This window comes from Ursus maritimus, unplaced genomic scaffold (assembly GCF_017311325.1).
Source record: "Ursus maritimus isolate PB19 unplaced genomic scaffold, ASM1731132v1 scaffold_32, whole genome shotgun sequence".
Lineage (NCBI taxonomy): Eukaryota > Metazoa > Chordata > Mammalia > Carnivora > Ursidae > Ursus > Ursus maritimus.
The window spans coordinates 23,914,705-23,937,281 of NW_024425786.1; the positions used below are offsets into that span (position 1 = coordinate 23,914,705).

The 22,577-nt window shown below is 49.7% G+C and overlaps 1 protein-coding gene and 1 non-coding gene across 2 annotated transcripts; one reads left to right on the forward strand and one right to left on the reverse strand.

The window, feature by feature from the left end:
• The first annotated feature begins 3,049 nt into the window (after positions 1 to 3,049).
• TMEM39B (transmembrane protein 39B) lies at positions 3,050 to 21,475 on the forward strand. The gene is made up of 9 exons (XM_040619337.1): positions 3,050 to 3,202; positions 4,872 to 4,998; positions 5,520 to 5,765; positions 6,294 to 6,372; positions 6,677 to 6,831; positions 13,778 to 14,114; positions 15,052 to 15,239; positions 19,465 to 19,585; positions 21,021 to 21,475. Exons 1-9 carry the CDS (start codon positions 3,199 to 3,201, stop codon positions 21,261 to 21,263), a joined length of 1,500 nt encoding a protein of 499 aa, XP_040475271.1. The 5' UTR covers positions 3,050 to 3,198; the 3' UTR covers positions 21,264 to 21,475.
• Positions 8,457 to 8,558, reverse strand: LOC121099848. Its single transcript, XR_005831589.1, has one exon. It is a non-coding gene; the product is annotated as a U6 spliceosomal RNA (small nuclear RNA).
• Positions 21,476 to 22,577: the final 1,102 nt, after the last annotated feature.

A 22,577-nucleotide genomic window follows, 5' to 3' on the forward strand; every position in this document is an offset into this window, starting at 1 on the left:
GGAGCGCCTGGGTGGCTCAGTCAGTTAAGGGTCCCACTCTTGATTTCAGTTCAGGTCATGGTCTCAGGGTCATGGGATTGAGCCCAGCGTCGACTCCATGCTCAGCTGTGAGTCTGCTTAGGATTCTCTCTCTCCCTCTCCCTCTGCCCCCCTCCCCCCCAAAAAATAAGTAAATAATTTTTAAGTCCATAGAGGATTCAGGTATGGCTGGATCCAGCGGTTCAAATGATGCTATCAAGACAGTGTCTACTGATTTTTTTACTTTTCTGTATTTCCTTCATTGTCTAAGTTCTACCTTCCTGAAAGGTGGCAACATAGCCACCACAAGCTCCAAGTTTATATCGTGCTTGCTTAGCCATCCCGGTGGGGAGGAAATTATTTCCCAATTATTCCAGCGAAGGTCCTAGGATTGCATTGCATCTCCTTTGGCCTGACTAGTGTCACTAATCCCTCCTCCTCCCCAAAACCAGTCACTGCAGCCTGGAGTGGCAGGGATGGAATGCTTTGATTCGCCAGGCCAGGGTTATCTGCCCACACTGGAACTGCAGAGTAAGGCAGCCCCGCCAGACCACATGGACTGAGACAGTGGGAGGAAGGGCAGTGTGTTCTAACCAGAAGGAAGAATGGATGTTGGGAGGGCAAAATCAATAGTCAACCTGTTCGAGGTGGGCAGGACCACAGATAATGGGTTACATGCACAGCAGTCCATTTGGGCGGCTTTACCCTCTTACACCGGGTCACTGGGTTGTATGAATGTCCTCAAATCAATTAAGCAAACATTTCCTGAGTATTTGCCATGTACAAGGTCCAGCACCCTTCCACATAATAGACGGACAGCAAGACCACATAACAGATAGACAGCAAGACGTGCCCCTGCCACCAGCGCCCATAAGGCAATTACCAGACCCGAGTTCTTACTTCCTCCCATAGGAGCATAACAGGCAAACTCTTACTCTTCTCTCAGAAACCAGCTCTGATGTCATCTTTCATGAAGACTTCTCTTGACTCCCTCCCCTGTCAGAGTTGGTCACCCTCCAACCGCCTCTGGACTTGGTATATACGGTTACTCTTATCACACCGTGCCATAATGTATTGATTCTCCTCCTTGTCTCTCCCAATGATGTGGCACCTCGGTATCCATAGTGCCTGCTATTGCTCAGAAATGTTTGTCAACCTGAGTTAAAATGAGTTCCCAGGAATGGCCCGGCTTCAGTGTTTTATGGACTATTCCTGAAACCACTGAGGTTTCCTTCCCAATTGACTTTCCTTTTAAGAGCAGTTTGCCTCTACCGGATTCAGCTGAACTAATACACACTGGAATGCCTGTCATATGCCGCCTAGTTCGGGGCTTTGGCAATTCAGAAATTAACAAGATACCTTTCAAGTTCAGTACTCTAAAGAGGGCAGGACCAGCTCTTCTAGGCAGAATTTCCTTGGCTGGAAAAAGAAATCTCAGCCCTGGGTTCTACTCTACTTTGTGAGCTGGTCATTCTTCCTCTCTGGGCCTCTTTTCCCCCCAGAACGGAAGGCCTGACTTGGTGTGGAGTCTATAATTTAATAGATGTGCACGTGTGGACTTAAACCCCACATTTCCATTTGCCTGGGCTACAAACCTTGGAGTAATACTCGATCTTCTCTTTGTTCCACACCTATCCAATCTGTCCCCAAATCCCCTTGACTTCACCTTCAAACCCAGAATCCAGCATATCTCCCTCCCTCAATCTGGTACAAACCATCAACATCTCTTGCTAAAATCATTGCCATATTCTCTGTCTGGTCTCCCTGTTTCCATCCTTGTTCCCTTACAGCCTATTCTTACACAGCAGCCAGAGTGATTCTTTAAAAATGTAAGTTCAAACCCTCCAACGCTGCTCAGCTCATTCAGAGTAAGGAGGAGCCCTATGCGGTCTGTCCCTTCTCGCGTCCCACTCTCGTGTCTATTCCAGCCAAGCCACACTAACCTCCTTGGTGTTTCTTAAACACACTGGCCATGTTCAGACCTGATGGCCCTTCCACTGATTTTTCCCTCTGCCTGGAATACTCCTTTTCTTTGGATATCTGTTATGACTGACTCACTCATTTCCTTCAAGTGCTTGGTCAAATGTCACCTTCTCAGTGAAGCCTACTCTGACTGTCCCGTTTAAAATTGCAACCTCCCTTCCCCCTTTCCTGTTTACCTCCACAACAATTATTCCCTTCCAACATATTACAGAATTTACTTATTTTATGTCCATCTCCTCCCACTTAACCGTAAGCTCTGTATCTATTAATTAAATATCTACTAATTCATTCAATTAATTGAGTACTGATGTCTATTATGTGCCAAGCACTGTGCTAAGCCATGGAGCTACCAGGTGACTAAGACAGTTTATAGGTCTTGCAAGGGAAGAAGTCCTAACAGCTGGTAGTTACTAGTAGCTCATCTATTGAGAGCTTCGTCTGTGTTAAGTTCTTGCCATACATCCTGATAATAATGACGGCTAACATTTGTTAAAACAGATCCTGTGCTACGTGAGTTATCTCGTTCAATCCTCACCAATACCTATAAGGTGAATATTACCAGCCTCACTGTAAAAAGCAAGAAACAAGATTTCAAGGCTCAGAAGGAGCAGAATCAGGATTTGAACAGGAGAAAGATTTAGGAGTTAGGGTCAGCCAAACGAGGTGAACGACTGGTTGTGGGAGGAGTCGAGGGGAAGAGGGAAATGACTCCCAGGTTTTGACTAGGGTGCACCAGAGAAAAATAAGGGCGAAGACAAAGACGAAAGCCCAATTTGGGACGCGCTGAGTTTGAGGCGCCTGCGGGCCACTCCTGGATACAGTCCATCTCGGGCAGAAGCCGAGAGGCGGTTCCGGCCCCCTCCCTCGGGCCTGAAGAGATGCTGGGAGAAGGCCCACACGGGAGGAGCAGGAGGTGACTTCCCTCCCTCTGGGGTCTCGAAGCAGCAGCTGCAGGAAGAGCGTAGGGACCGCGAGACAAAGAGCGCGCAGCCACCGCCTTTGTCCGCGCGGCCCCTTTAAGAAGCGCGCCCCCAGCTTCCAGCCCGCCTTGTATGCAAATTTGGCGGCCCGGCGGGAGCGCGCGGCTGATACCCGGGGACTGGGCTGCGGCGGTTAGTCCTCTCCCGGCCGCCGTCGCCTCCGACATATTGCCCGCAGGAGCTGCGGCGGCGGAGCGGAGAGCGCCGGGGGGAGGAGATGGGTGAGCGGAACGGCTCCGGCTCGGCCGGGGAACGGGCGGGCGTGGGGGTCGGGATGGCCAAGATGCTGACTGCTCCCCCACGCGGACAGGATCCCGGCGAGGGAAGGGGGAGGGGATGCGGGGCACAGAGGGACCCCGCCCCCTCCTGTCGCTTTACGGGGTGGGGCCTCGCTTGTGGGGGCGGGGCATTGGCGCGGGGGGCGGGACTTCTAAAATGGAGAGGGCCCGTGGGGCTTCGGCTTTGGTGGGACCGGCTCACCTGGGCTAGAAGTGGGGCCAGGGCTTAGCGGTGGGCGGGGCCTTGGTGCTAGGGCGGAGCTCTTGGGCTGTTGGCGCTTGAGCGGGGGCGAACTTTCTGGGCCGTAGGGGCTTGGCACTGCGGGCGATGGGGCGGGAAGGAGACCTTGCAGACCAAGGGAGCCCATTCTGGAGCGGGGCTTCTGGGCTAAGAGAGCTTTTATTGGCTTGTGGGCGGGTTTTCTGGGCTGACAACAGTGTGTAGGCGGGGCTTCTGGGCCCAGGGGCTTTATGTGGGTGTAGAGCTTCTAAAGAGAGGAGAGTAGGTGTGGGCAGAGCTTTTGGACTGAGGGTGCATGCGTGGGATGTTTAAGCCAGGTATAATAGGGTATAATAGTATATGAACAGGGCTTCTGGGTTGGGGGCTGGTTGGGTGCGGAGCTCCTAGACAAGTCCTTTTTGGAGACATGTGAGAAAAGCTTCTGAGCTGGGAAGCTAGGGCAAAGGATGTGTGTGTGTGTAGGCTGTGTTGCCGTGAGGAGGTTTGAACAAGGCTGTAACTTTGATTAGGACTGGGGTGGTGCTTGGGAGCTTTGTGTAGGAGCTTTGTGCAGGATGGTGCCTGGGAGCTTGGGCTAGACTGCTAAGCCAAGAGAAGTAGGTTTGGGGCCCACAACCGCAGCATTCTCCCAGAGCCCACCTCCTTGACCCTATGCTCAGGCTCTGCTCCTGACCATAAGACACCTATTGAGCTGGATCTCAGACTGGAGGAGAAGGCTTGAAGAATCGTAAGCCCAGAGAGACTTGTAGAGTCTGAACGAAGCAGTGTACGCCAGACCTAAGAGCGCAAGCCTCAGACCCCAAACTACCTGTGACACAGTGTAAACTCAGTTTCCTAGTCTGTGGAAGACCTACTTTGCCAGGTTCATTCACTCATCAACATACGCTTACAGGGCACTTACTTTATGCTGGACCCTGGTGGAAGGGAGGGATACAACAGTAAAAAAGACATATAAGGGTAATGACCTCACTGACTTTCTGTTCTAGTGAGACAGACAATAAATGTATTAACAAATGAATAAAATAAATCCCAAGAGTGAATTATTGTGGGAAAAAAGTAGAAATGAGAGTTACGGTTGCAGGTACTTTAAAAATGGCAGTCAGGGAAGGGCTTTGCGGTTAGGATACAGAAAGTGCAAGAGGTAGCAACAAGTTTGGTTTGCTTAAGGAGAGAAAGGACAGGAAGGCTGAGGCATAGAGGCCAGGCAGAGAATGGTAGGAGATGAGGCTGAGCGGTAGGCAGGGGCCAGATCAGAGGTCTCTGTGATTAGTGATAAAATGAGACACCAGGTGACCAGTAGCCAGTATCATTGCTGTTACCCTTGACCTATGCCCTCCGGCTTGAGGATCTACCTTATGTTGAGTCCCACAGGAGGACGAAGAGGTCCCAACAGGACATCCTACTGTCGAAATCCTCTGTGTGAGCCGGGATCCTCAGGGGCCTCTGGTGGGGGCCACACTTCCAGTGCATCGGTCACCAGTGTCCGTTCTCGCACCAGGTAAACCACCTCTCTTTCCCCTCACTGCGGGCTCCCGGGGGCAAGAGGAACAAAGCTGTGTTTCACTGGGCTCGGGCTCTAGGATTTGATACCCCAGATGTCAGATGGGGGTTTGAGTACAGAGAGCAGCAAAAAAAAAAAAGGCTTCAGAGGTGGTGGTCACTTGGGCAGATGCAGTGGGTTGTAGGGTAATAAGCCCAAAGGCCTGGATTCCAGTTACAGTCCTGCTCCTGATTTTCCGGTGGCTTGAACAAGTTGTCTCCCCTCTTTGGGCCTCCTTTTCCTCATCTGTCAAATGGATCTAATAATTCTTACCTTCTTGGGGAATGTTGGGAAACCCAAATAAGATGAGGGATAGGAAAAGGCTCTCTGTTGGCTCCTTTGACGGGCAGGATTAGGAGGACTCCAGCCTCGCCCATGAGCTGCTTTTCTGATCTAACCCCACCACCCTGTGTCCTGGAAGCCCTTCTTGGTGGGGTTCTCCGGTCAGCTCCTGATGTTTTTCCCTCCCCACTTCCCAGGAGCAGTTCTGGGACGGGCCTCTCCAGCCCCCCGCTTGCCACCCAGACGGTTGTGCCCCTCCAGCACTGCAAGATCCCCGAGCTGCCAGTCCAGGCCAGCATTCTGTTTGAGCTGCAGCTCTTCTTCTGCCAGCTCATAGCCCTCTTCGTCCACTACATCAACATCTACAAGACAGTGTGGTGGTATCCGCCCTCCCACCCACCTTCCCACACCTCCCTGGTAGGTGCCCAGCTAGGACCAGCTCTGTGTGTGTGTGTGTGTGTATGTGTGTGCGCTGACATTTGGTTTCAGTTTAACACAGCTTACCAAGTGCCCTGTACACTTGGCCTCTCACTGGGCATGGAGAGTGTAGAAGGAACAGGAAGCGAATGATTCCCGAACGCTCGCCCCTAGTTGCTCAGTACCATATGAGGCACTTGAAAGGTAGCAGAGATAAATCTGACAGATGATGCCTAAAGGAGCGTAGAATCTTAAGTGCTGTGGGGGAGAAGAGCCACAGGCGTACATGAGTATTTCAGGAGTGGAAAGATCTCCATGCCGAAAGAGAGGTGCAGGGACAGGGGCACGGGTGATCAGAGCAAGAGGGCTCACACACCACTCTCTTGTCTCCAGGGACTGTCCCACTTCCCTCCTCTGGGTCCTGTTCTGCTCCTCTAGGTAATTTCCTGGCCTGACTCAGCTGGAGGCCTGTGAAGGTCAGAGAGTGGGGACAGTCCCTGTGGAAAGGACTGAGCAGGGGGAGGTGGGGATGAAAAAAGCCCGTATATGGGCAGGCGGCTGATCGACTTCAACTTGCTGATGGTGACCACCATCGTTCTGGGCCGCCGCTTCATTGGGTCCATCGTGAAGGAGGTGATTGGGTCCCAGAGGCTGGCCGGGGACTTTGGGACTCCCCTTTCCCCTGGGGGTACCAAGGAAACATGCCAAGCCCTTCAAGCCTAAGGCAGTTCCTTGGGGCTCCCTTTGAACTTGGTTGAAGAACATTACATCCCATCAGTCTTGGAGTTTCCGGGGCATCGAGGAAAAGGATTCACCTTGCCAGGTTCTGCCCCACGTTTCCGTGGGTGGGATCACAGGCCATGCTGGGTGGGATGTGGGCACAGCCCCGGTGGCCTCCACCCAAGGCCCCATCCCGTCCTATCTCGCCCTGACCCAGGCCTCTCAGAGGGGGAAGGTCTCCCTCTTTCGCTCCGTCCTGCTGTTCCTCACCCGCTTCACCGTTCTCACGGCAACAGGCTGGAGCCTGTGCCGCTCCCTCATCCACCTCTTCAGGACCTACTCCCTCCTGAACCTCCTGTTCCTCTGCTATCCGTGAGTACCCCTCACTTCACCCCTCCCTGCCTAGCACCCGGCTCCGGACCTCTGCCCTGAGCGTGGCTGGGTCAGGAGGTGCCCAGACCCGGGAGACTCACGCGGGGCAGCAGCAGTATCCTCTCACATTGTCTGACAGCATCCCCCTGGGAACAAGATGATTAGCTTGCTTTTGCAGGAGCGGAAACTGAGATAGCAGGCATGATTCACCCTAGGTGCCGCCATCGGGGAGGTCCGAATGGGACTCAGATCTGAGTGTGTACGCCAAAGGAACATTCCTGGTGGGGACGCATGGGCTTTGTCTCCCTCTCCTTTCCTCTCCTCTCTGGTTCTTTCTCTTTCTCTGTCTTTTTTGGTATCTTAGCGTTTATGTAATCTCTCGGTGCCTCCCCCAGGTGTGTGTGCGTGCAAGCACCTGCGTGTGTGCATGTTTCTGTGTGGGTGTCTGTGCATGAAACGTGTGTGTGCGCACGTGTGTGTATCTGCACGTGCATGTGTGTGTCAGTCTTTGTGTCCCTTTGCTCACTCACTCCATCTCACCAGAGCCCACATTGTTGGGGATCAGAAGATAGTGTCTGGGAGGAGCCCAGGACTGCCCCCTTCTGGCCTAGAACTGGGGAGAATTTGGCAAGACGTCCCTTCTGGCTGTTTCTGGGGCAGGCTCCCGGCTGTCTGGGCATTTACAGTCATTTCCCAACCCCGGGGCTTTCTGGTTCATGAATTTCCTCAGGCTGGGCCAGTTCTCTGTCGTGGGAAGCTTCAGAGCCAGCTGCTCATCCCTCTCTACCCTGCATATGAGCAAAAGGGCGCTGTCATGGGAGAAGCCCCATCACACTTGTTTCAGTTATAATTCGTTTTTAATTATAAGAGTGACACATGTGTCATATAAAAACATTAAACTTTACAGAAGCTTTTACTGTAGAAAATGAAAGTCCTCTATAATATTAGTCCTCCAGAAAACCATTATTTGCAGCATACCCTCCCCAATATTTTTTCAAGCATACACACATACATTTGTTTTTAACAAAAAAGGGATTAATCTATGCATGATGCCATACAGTTTACTACATTTTTCACATAATCCCATAACTTGGGTATTTTTCCACGGCAAAACATAAAGGTCGGCCTCATTTTTTTAATGGCCTCATAGTATCCCATTATATAGATTTTTCACAGTTGTGTTTATCTTCTATTGGTGGCCTTTCGAGGTATTCCTAGCTTTTCCCTATTGAAGACAATGAGGTAGGGAACCTTCTTTTGCATACATCTTTGCCCACTTGTCCAATAGTTCTGTACAGCAGATTCCCAAAGTAGCATTACTGTACCGAAAGATGCAGTCCATGTATATTTCTGATAGATATTAACAGATGGCCCTCCAGGGGTCGTACTGGTTAGAGTTGCCTTAATTTTTTCCCGTTGTTTCTATCCAGTGAATCCATCCTGCTCGGATACAGGTATCCCCCAGTATTCATATTTTGCTTTATTTTTTATTCTTTCATGTGTAAATTTTTATTAATATAAGGCAGGCGTATCGTAACAAAGCAATCCAGGAGTGGTAAAAAGCTTATGACGAAAACCAACCCCATTTTTCAGCTTTTTATTTATTTATTTATTTATTTATTTATTTATTTATTTTCGATTTTATTTATTTATGTGACAGAGAGACAGCCATGCTAATCTTCTCTGTATCGTTCCAATTTTAGTATATGTGCCGCCGAAGCGAGCACCCATTTTTCAGCTTTTTAGTCCCACTTCTCCAAAGCAATCTCTACTGTTTCTGGCTTTCATGTTTTTTGAGTTACCCCCATAATTCTAATATCTTTGTAACTTTATTCCTTTTAAAAACATGTGATTGATTTTATAAGTTGGATAATAGGTTTACAAAGTTAAAATTCAAAACGTATAAATATGTGTAAAATGTATACATTTAAAATGTGTAAAGAATATAGAATGAAAAAGTCTCTCCTTGGCTCCTGTCTGTTAGCTGCCCAGTTTCCCTTCCAAGAGGCAACTACCAATATTTCTGGTTTCTTGCATATCCTGGAAATAAGTGTTTTATGCATATACAAGCATATCACACACACGCTTGCACACATACATTGATTCCCTTCAATGACAGATGAAGATTTACTTAGTTCACCCTTCCATCCATACTATTCCCAGTATTTTATAAGTGTTATTGTTATTCTTTATTGATTATCTTTTCCAACAATGTCAGTATGCCTGTATTTTTTAGTTCATCAACAATGGTATCTTAGTCCCTTTTATGTCGATGGTAATATTAGGAACTCTACCCATCCACTTTTCCTCCCCCCTTCCTCCTCTCACTTCCTGGCAGCTAAACTCTTATAATGTTAAGCTTGACATTCACATTCTCCTATATAACGACATTTAAGTCTTCCATTCTTTGTCCAAGGTTAATTCTAAAACCTAAAAAGCAGTAAGTAGTCTTGATGTTATGAGTATGAAAATATCGTTCACTTCAGGGCCAAGTAGATGATATTCCTTCTCTATAGTTACTAAATTATAATCTTGGGCCTCTTAAAAAAAGGAAGTTCCTCATGTCAAAGTCAAATGGTTTCTCTTTTCTTACATTCCATCATTTGCTTAAAATCATGTCACATTTTAGTCTGTTTCATATTTAGATTGTAACTTTCTTATACAGCCTTTTTTTTTCTTGGAGTTCTAATTGCCTTTCTTTTTTCTTGTTGACAAAAGAATGATGGGCCTTCAACATATCCTCAAGTTTATCCAGCCTCTCAGTCATGCTACCTGTTGCCTGGAGTCCATTTTTCCCCCTAAAGACATCCCTCCTGGAGCCCTCCATCCTCCTGCTCCAGTCTGGAGTGGTTGTTCTTTAGGCCTGCTGTACAGCTCTCAGCCTGGGACTTCCCTTCGCTGCCCTCCTGGGTTGGATCCACTGTTTCCTGGATCCCATGTCTTCCTCTTTCTTGGTTTTCTCCCTTATTTTGCTGGAGTGCATTATCAGGTAATTTCCTTAACAATGGGTATGTGGGAGGTATATACATTCTGAGGCCTTGCATGTCTAAAAATGTCTTTATTCTGCCCTCATACTTGATTGATGGTTCAGCTAAATGTAGATTTCTAAGTTCAAATTCATATTCTCTCAGAAGTTTGAAGATACTACTCCATTGTCGCTAGCATCCCATACTTCTAATGAGAAGTCTGATGCCAGTTTGATTCCAACTACTTTGTAGATGACTTGTTTTTCCTTTCTGAAAACTTTTAGAGATATCCTGTTTATCTTTTGATTATTGAACTTTCACAAGGAGGTGTCTGGTGTGGGACTTTGTCTTTCATCTTATCAGTACTCTAGGGCTCTTAACCTGGAGATTTGGGTATTTCTTCAGATCAGGAAAATGTTCTCCTATGATTTCTTTGATAATATCTTCCCTTCTATTTTTTTTTCTATTCTCTGTGGGACTTCTGTTCATCAGGTGGTAGACCTCATAGATTGATCATGTGTTTATTCTCTTATATTTTCTCTCATATTTTTCATCTCTCTCCCTTTCTCCCTCCCCTTCCCCCCATCTTTCTTTTTCTCTGTCTCTATCTCTCTCTCTCCCCCCTCTGTCCCTGTCCTCTCTCTCTTTTTACTTTGCCTTTAGGGAGATTTCCTCAACTTTATCTTTCAGCTTTTTTATTGAGTTTTTCAGCAATCATATTTTTCCTCTCTAAGCCTTTCTTATTTTCTGATTGTTCTTTTCTCATAGCATTCTGTTCTTGTTTTAAAAATCTTTTCTGTTCCCTCAATTTTGTCTTTCCACTGGGGTTGGTTTTTTGTTTCATGCTGCTGGTTTTCTAAGCATAGTTCGTTGTTTCGTCGTCTTTACACTGACAAACAAAGGACTGAATAGGTTGGAGCGCACTTCCTCTCGCTCTGCCATTCCATATGTGAGTGGGAGGCTTGAGCAGGAATTCTAAGGACATGAGCAGGACACACTGGCCGACTTTGCTTCAGGAGGAGGGAGTGTGGTGCTAGTTGTCAGGTTGTGGGCCCCCATAAACCAGAAGCCAGAGTGAGGGGTTACTCTAGGGTGCCCCCATTATAGACCACAATTCTCCCTAGACAGTTTATTCAATTTTTTTTACAGAAGAATCCTTCAGGGTGGGTTGAATATGAGATAAGAGAATAAAGGGACTGACTTCTACAAATAAATGCAGATCTTTGTTTAATCCCAATTGTTCAGTTCTGCTGCCTGATTCTGCCCTTTATCAGCTGTGCCTACTTCAGGTCAAAGTCTCTCTTGGGTCATTGGGCAGATAAGCTCCTACCCCCAGTGCAGCCCTCTCACAGCATATTCTAGACCTACGCCATCCAGTTCAGTAACTTCTAGCCACCTGTGGTTATTGACCATTTGAGAGAGGCTATTTTGGATTGAGGTGTGTTGTAAGTGTGAAATAAACTTCAGATTCTGAAGACTCAGTATAAAAAAAGAAAGTAGGGGCACCTGGGTGGCTCAGTCAGTTAAGCATCCGACTCTTGGTTTTGGCTCAGGTCATGATCTCAGGGTTGGGAGATCGAGCCCTGTGTGGGGCTCTGCGCTCAGCGGGGAGTCTGCTTGAGATTCTCTGCCTCGCCCTCTCCCTCTGCCCCTCCCCCTACTCACGCGCACTCCTGTGCATGCTCGTTCTCTCTCTCTAAAATAAATAAAATCTTTTAAAAAGAGAAAGTAAAAATCTCATTTGTAAGTAATGATTATATGTTGAAATGATAATGTTTTGCATATATTGGGTTAAGTGAAATAGAGTGTTAAAATTAACTTCGTATTTTTTTTCCATGTGGCTACCAGAAAATTTCGAAGTACATATGTGATTCTCATTATATTTCTGTTGGGCAGCACTGCTCTAGATGATGGCTTCCTTCCTCATCTGTCAACATGTTTCCATCTGCTTTCTAAATTTGTCAAAATCACTTGTGAACTGATAAACCCCACTCCCATTCTTTTTGCTGATATGAACTTATTTTCTACGTTTATACTGTCACGCCTTGAGTGGAGAAGATGAGAGGGAATCTGCCATCTTGCCTGGGAAGGAGCTTCTAATTTGTGACCTGTGGAGCAGTCATTTGTTGTTACCAAATAATTTAATTCTATCTGCAGTCCTTCTTAGAGGCAAAACCAGGGAGATTCTTAAGGACTTGGCCTTAGGTTTGGGTCTGAATCCCTTGTGTGTTCCTGTAGGTGCCCCCCTCCTTCATTCCCACAAGGTGTCCAGAAGAGTGTTTTGGGAATCCCATTTCAGTCTTTTCTGTCCCACAGAATCACTGGTCTCTCTTTTCTAAACAAAATTTTATGGATCTTCTGCTTTGGGTCAAGCACCGTGATGAGTGTTGTTGCAAGGTTTAAAGAGAGTATTTATGCAAACACGAGGTGTAATGCCTAACTGAATGTAGAGAATCAATACAAGCTCTGTAAGTTAGGGCAAATTAAGGAAACTGAGGCTCATAGAGGTTAATAACTTGCCCTAAATTACAGTACTAGTAAATAGCAGAGCTGGGATTTTAATCCTGGCCTATTTGACCAAAGGTTATGCTCCTGACCACAGTTCTCTAAGTTATCATACTTAACCTTACCCCCGGGGAGAATGGGTAGCATCCCGATTTTATAGGCCAGAAAGCAAAAACCCAAAAAGGCCAACTGCTTGCCCAAGAACACTCATGTATCCCTTCTTGGAACATCAGAAAAAAGGAAGAAAAAATCATTACTGACAAGAAAATGCATTCTCAGTGGCCCTGACTCCTGGGTGCAGCCCAGGGACCATTCTGCGGCTCTGTCTGAAGACCTAGAGAAATGGATAAGCCCCAAGCTGAAAAAAGGAATGTGTGTGAATAGCACCTACTACAATGTTCCGTGGACCGTGCTAGGCACTTAGCTACTTTTCCCCCCTTTTTTATTTATTTGTTTTTATTTAAAGTAATCTCTGTGCCCAACATGCGGCTGGAACTCACAACCCCCAGATCAAGAGTCCCATGCTCCACCAACTGAGCCCGCCAGGCACCCTGACTCTTAACTACTTTTTACAATTATCTACTTTCCTGGGCTTTGGGCCCACCTAGTTTTCTCCTCGAAAGGTACCAGCCATAGACTCAAAACACCCCTTGACTAATTAGCTCCGGCCCTAGAGGCACGGCTCAGAGAAAGGGATTCGTATTGTTGTAAGGGCCCATTTCAGTGCCTGGAACATAGTAGGCACACAAGAGATACTGTTCCTGAGCCTCCTTCCTCCACAAGCTGCAGAGCTGCCCCCCGAGTATGCAGTAGACCTCTCTCTCTCGTGGTAGCACGTACATTTTTTTTTTTAAGTAAGCTCCGCGTTGAGTGTGGGGCTTAAACTCATGACCCCTGAGATCAAGAGCCACGTGCTTCTCTGACTGAGCCAGCCAGGCACCCCTTGTACATTTTTAGCTAATTAATTACGCATAGTGTTTGCTGAATATGTGTCTTGGTCTTTGGTACCAGACAGTTCTGGGTTTGAATCCCAGCTCTGTTGCTTCCTTCCTGGTCGGGTAACCTTTGAGAATCCACTTCACCTCTCCGAGCCACAGCTTCTTCAAAGGAGTACAAAATAACAGTACTGAATACACAGGTAAAGCGCTTAGTACGGCGTCCAGAGCACAGCGTGTGCCCAATGAATGTGAGCTATGAGGGTCACTGTCAGTCAGCAATAGACCACGAGGCAGGGCCTCATCCCTGCTTCCTCCTTTGTCCCCGATGCTCGGCACAGTGCTTGGCCTGCAGTCGATGCCGATACCTATGTTGAATGTCTGATCAAAGGATGGCTGGATAGAAGGATGGGTACATTCTCCCCTCTTGAGTTGCCGGGAGAGCTCAGGCCCAGGGAGGAAAGAAGATTCCTTCCGTGGGTAAGGGTAGGGATCGTGGCCCACGGGCAGGCCTCCGCTCACCACTGTCTTCCCCAGCAGGTTTGGGATGTACATCCCGTTCCTGCAGCTGAACTGTGACCTCCGCAAGACAAACCTCTTCAGCCACATGGCCTCCATGGGTCCCCGGGAGGCGGTGAGCGGCCTGGCGCGGAGTCGGGACTACCTGCTGACGCTGAGGGAGACGTGGAAGCAGCACACGCGGCAGCTGTACGGGCCGGACGCCATGCCCACCCACGCTTGCTGCCTGTCCCCCAGTCTCATCCGCAGCGAGGTGGAGTTCCTCAAGATGGACTTCAACTGGCGCATGAAGGAAGTGCTGGTCAGCTCCATGCTGAGCGCCTATTACGTGGCCTTTGTGCCCGTCTGGTTCGTGAAGGTACGTAGCTCAACCCAGGGAGGGCAGGGGCCTGCCTGGGGCCTCACCCTGCTGCCCGCCGCACAGGAGCCCTCCTGCTCGCGTGAATAACCGCACCGTGTTTGATAAGATTCCCATCTGTTCTCTGGAGAGCTAGAGCAACAACGACCCCGATTTCAGAGTGGAAAGAACAAGGCTCCCTGGGAAGGAGTAGCCCGCAGAAGGTCACCCAGCCGACGAGGGGCCATGACATTGTTCATAATACTTGATAACAGAAAGCAGGGATGTAATTCACTAGGGCTGCTTTGGCCTCGGCGTGTCACAGGGTCCAGCTTTATCATGAAGTAGGAAAGCCAGGATTCATCCAGACCCGAGTGAGTCCAAAAGCCCGCGCTTTCTCTCTAGTTTGTATGGCCTCCTGGGAAGGCACCTCCCCAGCAGACAGGAGGCTTGAAACGTTTCTCCAGGGGTGGACTGCACTGAATGGTTTGGGGCTGAGAGGACTTTATGTTTCTTGAGCACCTACGATGTGCTAGAGCTTTCGTGAGTGTGATAACCCTCCTGCCACCTGTCAGGGGCGCTTGGTAGCTGTTCTTACCATGGGACAGAAGAGAAAGCGAGAGCACAGAGAAGCGAAATGACTTGCCTGGTGTCACATAGTTAATAAGCAACAGAGCCAAGATTTGGACTCATGTCTGTTGGACTCCAGAGCCTGCGCTCTGGCTCAGAGTGGTAGGCAGTAGGAGCGATTTTCCTGTAAGAGGAGCTGGTAGACAACTTGAGTAGTGGGCACAGGGGCTCAGCCCATGAGTAAGCCGCCTTTATTAGGTGTTTGATTCTCGGTCTCAGGGCCCCCAGAAGGCTGCCCCGCTTTCTGAGACAGATCGAGTCAGGGAAGGGGGAGGCAGGGAGGCCATTACGGACATCCCAGGCCTTACCCATCTCCCGCTGCCCCCAGAACACGCATTACTATGACAAGCGCTGGTCCTGTGAGCTCTTCCTGCTGGTGTCCATCAGCACCTCCGTGATCCTCACGCAACACCTGCTGCCCGCCAGCTACTGCGACCTCCTGCACAAGGCCGCTGCCCACCTGGGCTGCTGGCAGAAGGTGGACCCAGCGCTGTGCTCCAACGTGCTGCAGCACCCGTGAGTCGCCCTCCCCTTCCCTGTCCAGCCCCAGCCCTCGTGGTCCGTGACTTTGGAGTCACTGGCTGCCTCCCTCACCAGCTCCTGCATTCAGTCGGCAGGTGGTGGCTGAGCATGTCTCGTATGCTAGGCCTTGTGGCCAGAGTGGGGTATGGCCGGGCCCAAGGCAGACGCATCCCCTGGGCTTAGGTAACTTGCAGTGCGCCGGGGATCGGAGGAGGCCAGGCAGTAAATTCACGGACCTCGTTGACTTTCTCCTTCACTGACGGTCACTTACGCAGCTCATTGACCGATTTGCTCCTGCCTTCATTCCTTGCTTCTCTCCTTCTGTTACCTGCTCACTCAACTGCTCAGTCATCAGGTCACCTCCTTTCCAGCAGACGTTTACTTCCGAAGCCATACCGGCCTGGTGCTCTCTACCGGACAGAGGAGCTTGGACTTTGACCTCCAGGCAGAGGGCGGCTATGGAGGTTTTGGAACAGTGGAGGAACCCATTCCGAGCTGCCTAAGAGACATCAGTGTGGGCAGAGGATAGGGTGCCATGTTAGCCGGTGGTGACCCCTGGCCAGGGAAGCAGAGCCACGGAGAGGGAATGACCGAGACAAGGTCCTTGAGGAGGTCAGTCTGGTGGGGGTGAGCACCGCATACACAAATGGTTATAGGATGATGGGAAGAAGGAAGCCCGGCTGCAGGACAGCTGCAGAGACAGAAGCACCGGCTCAGGAGCTCAGCCTCCCCTCAGCCTGGCTCATCCTTCGTGGCTCATCCTTCACGGTGCCTTCCTCACCGTACTTTTCACCCAGGTGACCCTCACTTTCCTGCCTGCATCCCCCCATTACACTGGAAGCTCCTCAAGGCTGGGCCCACCCGAATCACATCTGAGGCTCGGGCCCAGCACAAGGTGTGGCAGAGAAGAGGCCCCTAGGACAGGTTTATAGAGGTAGGTCCATCAAGAAGCAGAGATGCAAAGGGAGGGAGGCCACAGAGACACCTGGCTGGCTCAGTCGGTACAGCATGTGACTCTTGATCTGGGGGTTGTGAGTTTGAGCCCCACGTTGGGCATAGAGATTAGTTTAGATAGATAGATAGATAGATAGATAGATAGATAGACAGACAGACAGATGAAAAGTAGCTAAGTGCCCAGCACGGTACCTGGAACATTGTAATCGGTGCTATTTACAGACATTGCTTCTTTTTGCTTGGGGCTTGTCCATTTCCCCAGGTCCTCAGACACCGCCCCATTAGGGTCCCTGGGCTGCCCCCAGGAGTCAGAGCCAATGAGAATGCTACATTTTCTCATCAGTAGTAATTTTTTTCTTCCTTTTTTCTGATGTTCCAAGAAGGGAAACATGAGTGTCCTTGGGCAAGCAGTTGGCCTTTTTGGGTTTTTGCTTTCTGGTCTATAAAACGGGGATGCTGCCATGCTCCCTGGGGTAAGGTTAAGTAAGATAACTTAGAGAACTGTGGTCAGGACCATAATCTTTGGGGTCACATAGCCCTCCGTGCTAGTCAGGGTCCCTCCCAGGCTCTGTCCAAATGGTCGAGGTAAGGGCATAGACATTGGCAAACGGGCCTCAAAGGGGCTCAGCTTAGCCTTAGCCTCTGAGGGGAGGGAGGAATAGAAAGGTAGAATAGAGCTGAACATGAGGAGAAACCTGTCCATAGCTCACCATGGTTCGCAGAGAAGACCCAGGCTCCTTCGCATGTCTTCCCAGCTGATGAACCGGGTCCTGCCAGCCTTTTCTGCCTCCTCTCTTACCATGCCTTCCCCACTTACCTCTGCTCGAGCCAGACCAAACCGCTTCGGATCCTCAGTTTCTATATGCATGTTTGTATGCAGGCGTTGGCACGCGGTGCTTGTTTTGCCGGGAACACCCTTCCCACCTTCCTCTTCTTGACTGATTGCTGTGCATCCTTTAGCAGTTTGCTCCCTCCAGGAACAGTTTCCTCACCACCCAGGATGGGTTCCGTGCCCCCTACCCCACGTTCCCACAATCCCATAATGTCATGATCATTGCACCTAACACTTTCTGCTCTGTTTGCTTAGTTACTCACCTGTTATTCCAGGAGGTCAGGGTCCTTGCCTGTCAAGCGCTCAGCCGTCTCACTCCTGGCAGTTTGCCTGGCTTATAATAGGTCCATGGTAAATTTTGGTGGTTTGTGTCTAGTCTTTTTTTAAGATAAAATTTACATACGGTGAAATACACAAATCTTTTTTTTTTTTAATTTAAATTCAGCTTAATTAACATATAGTATATTATTAGTTCCAGAGGTAGAATTTAGTGATTCATCAGTGGCATATAACACCCAGTGCCCCCCTTAATCCCCTTCCACCCAGTTACCCCATGCCCCCACCCACCTCCCCTCCAGCAACCCTCAGTTCGTTTCCTAGAGTTAAGAGTCTGAAATGCACAAATCTTAAAGTGTACAATTCTTCGAGTTTTGATAGTCCTATACCCCCATGTATAGGTAGGCCTGTACCCCCATGATAGGCAGACCTGTACCCCCACATATAGATAGAACAAGGTGTAGAACATTTACAGCCTCTCAGAAAATTTCCTTGCGGCTCTTCCCAGTGACCGGCCCCCACTTACCACTACCACCCAGACAACCATTTTTCTACTTTCTTTCAAAACTAGCCTGTTCTGCAGCCTCACATAAATGAAATCTTGGGTTCAGTTTCTTTTTCATTCGGCATATTGCCTGTGAGGCTCATCCATGTTGTTAGGTATGCCATGATAACTAGTTTTCAAAATTTTTTAAAAAAGGTTTATATGTGTATTTGAGAGAGAGATGGAGAGAGCATGCACCTGAGCAGGGGAGGGGAAGGGGGAGAGAACATCCAGGCAGACTCCCACTGAGCGCGGAGCCTGACGTTTCTCTCACGAGCCATGAGCTCAGGACCTGAGCCGAAACTAAGAGTCAGACACTTAACCGACTGAGCCATCCAGGTACCCCGATAACTGGTTTTTAAATGAATGAATCAAAAAGGAAGGAACAGGGGTTAGAGTTTTTCGTAGACAGTGATTCTCTGTCCTCTGGCCCAGGACCCTTGGAGTCCCTGGGAGATGTGGCAGAACTAGAAGATCCCATCATCCCGTTCCCATGCTCACCGAGGCCCCTCTGTGCCAGCCCTGTGCCATGCTCTGAGGACAGAGAGATGAAATGGACATGGTCTCTTCCCTCAAGGGCCCCCGGACGAGTGAGGGATACAGGGAAATAAGCGATGACACACTGGGGAAAGTGGACCAGTAGCAGGAGATTCAGGGAGCTGTTGAAGGATGCCGAACTCTGTGGGGAGTTTGAGAAAGGCTTTCTGGAGGATCCCGAGTTTGGAAAGAGCTTGCCAGAAGCATACAGCATCAGGAAGGGCCGTCTAGTGGGAGGGAGTGACTTACGTAGAGATCTGAACAGTAGGCTGTGCTGCAGGAACTAGAAACCACTGGGAACGGCTCCAGGCAAGCTGTGCGGTGGGAGTCATGGAAGACCGTGCAGGGCTCAGAGGCCCCAGCGAATCTTTGGGGACTTGACTCCAAGGGCACTGAAAATACTTCAGAGGGTTTTGAGCAGAAAATAGGCTCAGCTTGGTGTTTTACAAAGACCACTCAGGCGGCTCTGCAGTGGACCCATTGCAGGCTAGAGGTGAGAGTAGGTGAGGAAAATGCCAGGGCACCTGGGTGGCTCACTCAGTTGGGCATCTGCCTTCGGCTCAGGTCATGATCTCAGGGTCCTGGGATCGAGCCCCGAGTCCATTCGGGCTTCCTGCTCAGCAGGGAGTCTGCTTCTCCCTCTCTCTCTGCCCCTCCTCCTGCTCCTGGTCTCTCTCTTTCTCACTCAAATAAATAAATAAAATCTTAAGGAAGGAAGGAAGGAAGGGAGGGAGGAAGGAAGGGAAGGGAGGAAGGAAGGAAGGAAGGAAGGAAGGAAGGAAGGAAGGAAGGAAGGAAGGAAGGAAGGAAATGCACCCAAAGAGGGAAAAAGTTTTTCTTGACAGTCCCTCAGACATGAATCTCAACTCTGGACCTTCTTCTGACTCCCATGAATTTCTCATGATTCTTACCCCGTTTTTACGGAGGAGGCACCTGAGACTCAGAAAAGGAAAGTCACTGTGTCTAAATGATAGAAGTGGGAGTAGGGCCCTGGTGGTTACACCAGGCCCAGTGTGCTGGTACCCCCTTTCGTGGGTGAGCTGGGTGTAAGAGGCACTGTTGGGCTGTACCTCCAGGTGGACGGAGGAATGCATGTGGCCACAGGGCGTGCTGGTGAAGCACAGCAAGAACGTCTACAAAGCCGTGGGCCACTACAACGTGGCCATCCCCTCCGACGTCTCCCACTTCCGCTTCCACGTGAGTCTCCTCCCCTGGGAAGGAGGGGCGGGGCCTGATCTCTAGCGGGGAGGATCCCGGGCCAGGAGGGAGACGTCCTAGCAACAGAAAGCTATTTTCAGTATTTTTCAAATCCAAAGGAAACCGCACATGGGCAGCACAGGACAGCCCCACACACGGTGACTTCATAACTGCTGCTCACTTGGTAGCAGGTCTTTGAAAACGTCGGGTGGAGGCGGGAAAGAGGACACCATAAAAGGAGGGGTTCTTAGGGGCAAAAATCATAACTATCCTCATTCTGTATGGTGTGCCCGACACAGTGGTAAGCACCTGCCACACACCCTCCATTCAGCCTTCGCTTGTATGTGAGAGAAGTGCCAGAGCTATTCCTACTTTCCAAGATTGAAATTGGCCTAGGGTCTGACTTGTTCAAGGGTGCCTTGCTGGGAAACTTGGGGTCTGATGGTAAGGACTCATGGACTCAGCATTACGAAAAGAGCTGCTAAAAATCACTGAGGCTAGTGGTCTCCATTTTATTTACTTATCTTGCTATCAGAATCCTTTTTTCCAACACCATCAAGACCTCATGGCACCACTCTATTTGAAAGGTTTGGGACTCCCTTCACTTCCCACTCACCACTGCTATAGGCCCCTAAAAAGGCCTCCTTAGATCCTGGGGTTCCAAGGAGCACAGTGATCCAAGAATCACCCAGAAATCGTTATCTGGGTGATGTCTTCACAGTAGTAGAGAAAGCTGAGGCCCAGACAGGAAAGGGACTTGCCCAGGGTCCTGCAGGCTGTCCGGTGCCGAGCTGAGCCTGGCATGCCGGTTTCTTGGACTCCCGTTCCCTGCCACGTCTCTTCCCATCCTGTAAGCAGCTCTTAAGGAGTAGGTACCTTGGCCCCTGCAGAATCGAGATTCCCTAGATGTCGATCAGTCTTTGGAACTGATCAAAACATTCTTCTTGAGTCTCTGCACTCTCCCTTGCTTTGTGAATACCAGGTCAGAGTGAGGTGTCACCACATGCCCTGGAAGCTTCTGGCCCAGGTCAGGCTGCTACCCGTGAAGAAGTGCGTGACTCAGGCTGTAGAGTCTGTAATAACTTTCCATGCCTATGTCGTAAGAGTCTAATTGGTTCGGGCCTGACCAGGAGGATCACCTATAAAAAGGTGTCGATGGTAGACCAGAGAAAGTTTGAGGGAGCAAGCAAGGTCTCTCAAGAAAAGCTTCCTGGAGGAGGGTGGGAGTTCAACACGGTCTTAACTTCTGCGGGAGGCTGTCATCTGGACAGAAGAAAGACCACAAGCAAAAGCAGAGAGGGTGGCAGAGTCCCCGCCCACGTCTGCATGGGGCCCCAAGAGCTTGTCCCCTTCACTGCCCCCCCCCAGAACCCCCATCCAGGAGGCACGTTTCTGGAACATACTTTCCAGTCCCTGCCTACCCTTTCCTGGGCAGTTCTTTTTCAGCAAACCCCTGCGGCTCCTCAACATCCTTCTGCTGCTGGAGGGGGCTGTCATTGTCTACCAGCTGTACTCCTTAATGTCTTCTGAAAAGTGGCACCAGACGATCTCCCTGGCGCTCATCCTCTTCAGCAACTACTATGCCTTCTTCAAGCTGCTGCGGGACCGCTTGGTTTTGGGCAAGGCCTACTCCTACTCGGCCAGCCCCCAGAGGGACCTGGACCACCGGTTCTCCTAAGCCCCAGGGTGACCCCAGGGACAGCATCCACGCTTCAGCCGTGGGCTCTCTGGGAAGGGGCTGTCGGGGAGGGTTGGGTGAGGGGCAAAAAAAACCACAAAAACAGACAAAAAAACTCACCAGAGCTTTGTATTTTTGTTACATACTGTTTGTTTCTTTGATAATTGATGTGATTATTAGGGGAAAAAAAAAGTCCTATTTTTATACTCCCATCAAGCCTGTGTATCCTTTGTTTCTTTCTCTTCTTCTTGCCTATCAGGCAGAGAGCAGAGGTTAGGATTCTGGGCCAGGAAGCCCCATGTGTGGCTTCTAGGGCCCCTGTGGGTCCTGCCATCTCCAGTAGAGAAAAGATGGGGCATCAGAGGTCGTGGTAAACTGATGGCCGAATGCTGTGTACCAGACGTTTTTCTAATGTGTATTATAGGCCTGTCTCAATCCAACTTCTGTGGCAACCCTCGGAGGTAGGTGCTGTCCTTCCAATTCTATAGATGAAGAACGAGCTCGGAGAACTAGAGTGACTTGCCGAAGATAACACAGCAGTCCAAAAAACCCTCCCCAAAGACAGCAGCACTGTCCTAGCCGAATGTGATGTCCGGATTCTCTCAGCATGCAGTCTCTGAGGCCCTGCTCTGTGTCACTGCTGCGTACAGGATGCCCAGACACAGAAATAAAAAAGCCACGCTACACTGGCATGGGTGTAACAGTTCCAAGATACAGAGTAGCACAGGAGAGAATCTTTAATGCTCTCTGCACTTCTTGGAGGAGGGGATAGTCGGAGTTGTCAGCCACTTCCTAGGTGGACAAAATGGGGGACAGGCACGTCAAGCAGAGGAAAGGACACATGGAATAGCACAGAGATTTGGAACATCCTGGTGTATTTGGGGAGGGTAAGCAGAACGGTTCCTAGAGCAGGAAGGATAAGGAACATGGGGTGGGTCTGCAGGGAGATGATGGATCAGGAAGGACCAATGGTTCTGGGCGAGGGAGGGTGTGTAAGCAAGGCCAAGTGCTAGAGTGGAAACAAAGCTGCGTGGAGAGCGCCCCCCCTTCCCCCCCACCCCCGCTCCTACAGGACAGGCGGGAGGGCTCAGGCTGGGAGAAAAGGACAGTCATAGCCACTCATCTACTCTGCTTGCCCTTATTGGCCACAGGATATGCAGATGAGTCTCTGGTGGTGTATGGGAGACAGACACTACAACAAAAGTTTTTGGTGTCTCTGTTGAGGAAGGCATCGTGCTAGGCAGGGGACAGATACAAAGATGAAGATGCTGTCCCTTAGACAACCAGGAGAGACACCTTGTGAGTAAATTAAGT

What these genes read in the sequence shown, in the direction of transcription:
- TMEM39B (XM_040619337.1), top strand. An exon ending in GCCCAGCTAGGACCAGCTCT is followed by an intron (nt 5,766 to 6,293) that starts GTGTGTGTGTGT and finishes GTATATGGGCAG; the next exon opens with GCGGCTGATCGACTTCAACT. An exon ending in TCCAACGTGCTGCAGCACCC is followed by an intron (nt 15,240 to 19,464) that starts GTGAGTCGCCCT and finishes CTGTACCTCCAG; the next exon opens with GTGGACGGAGGAATGCATGT.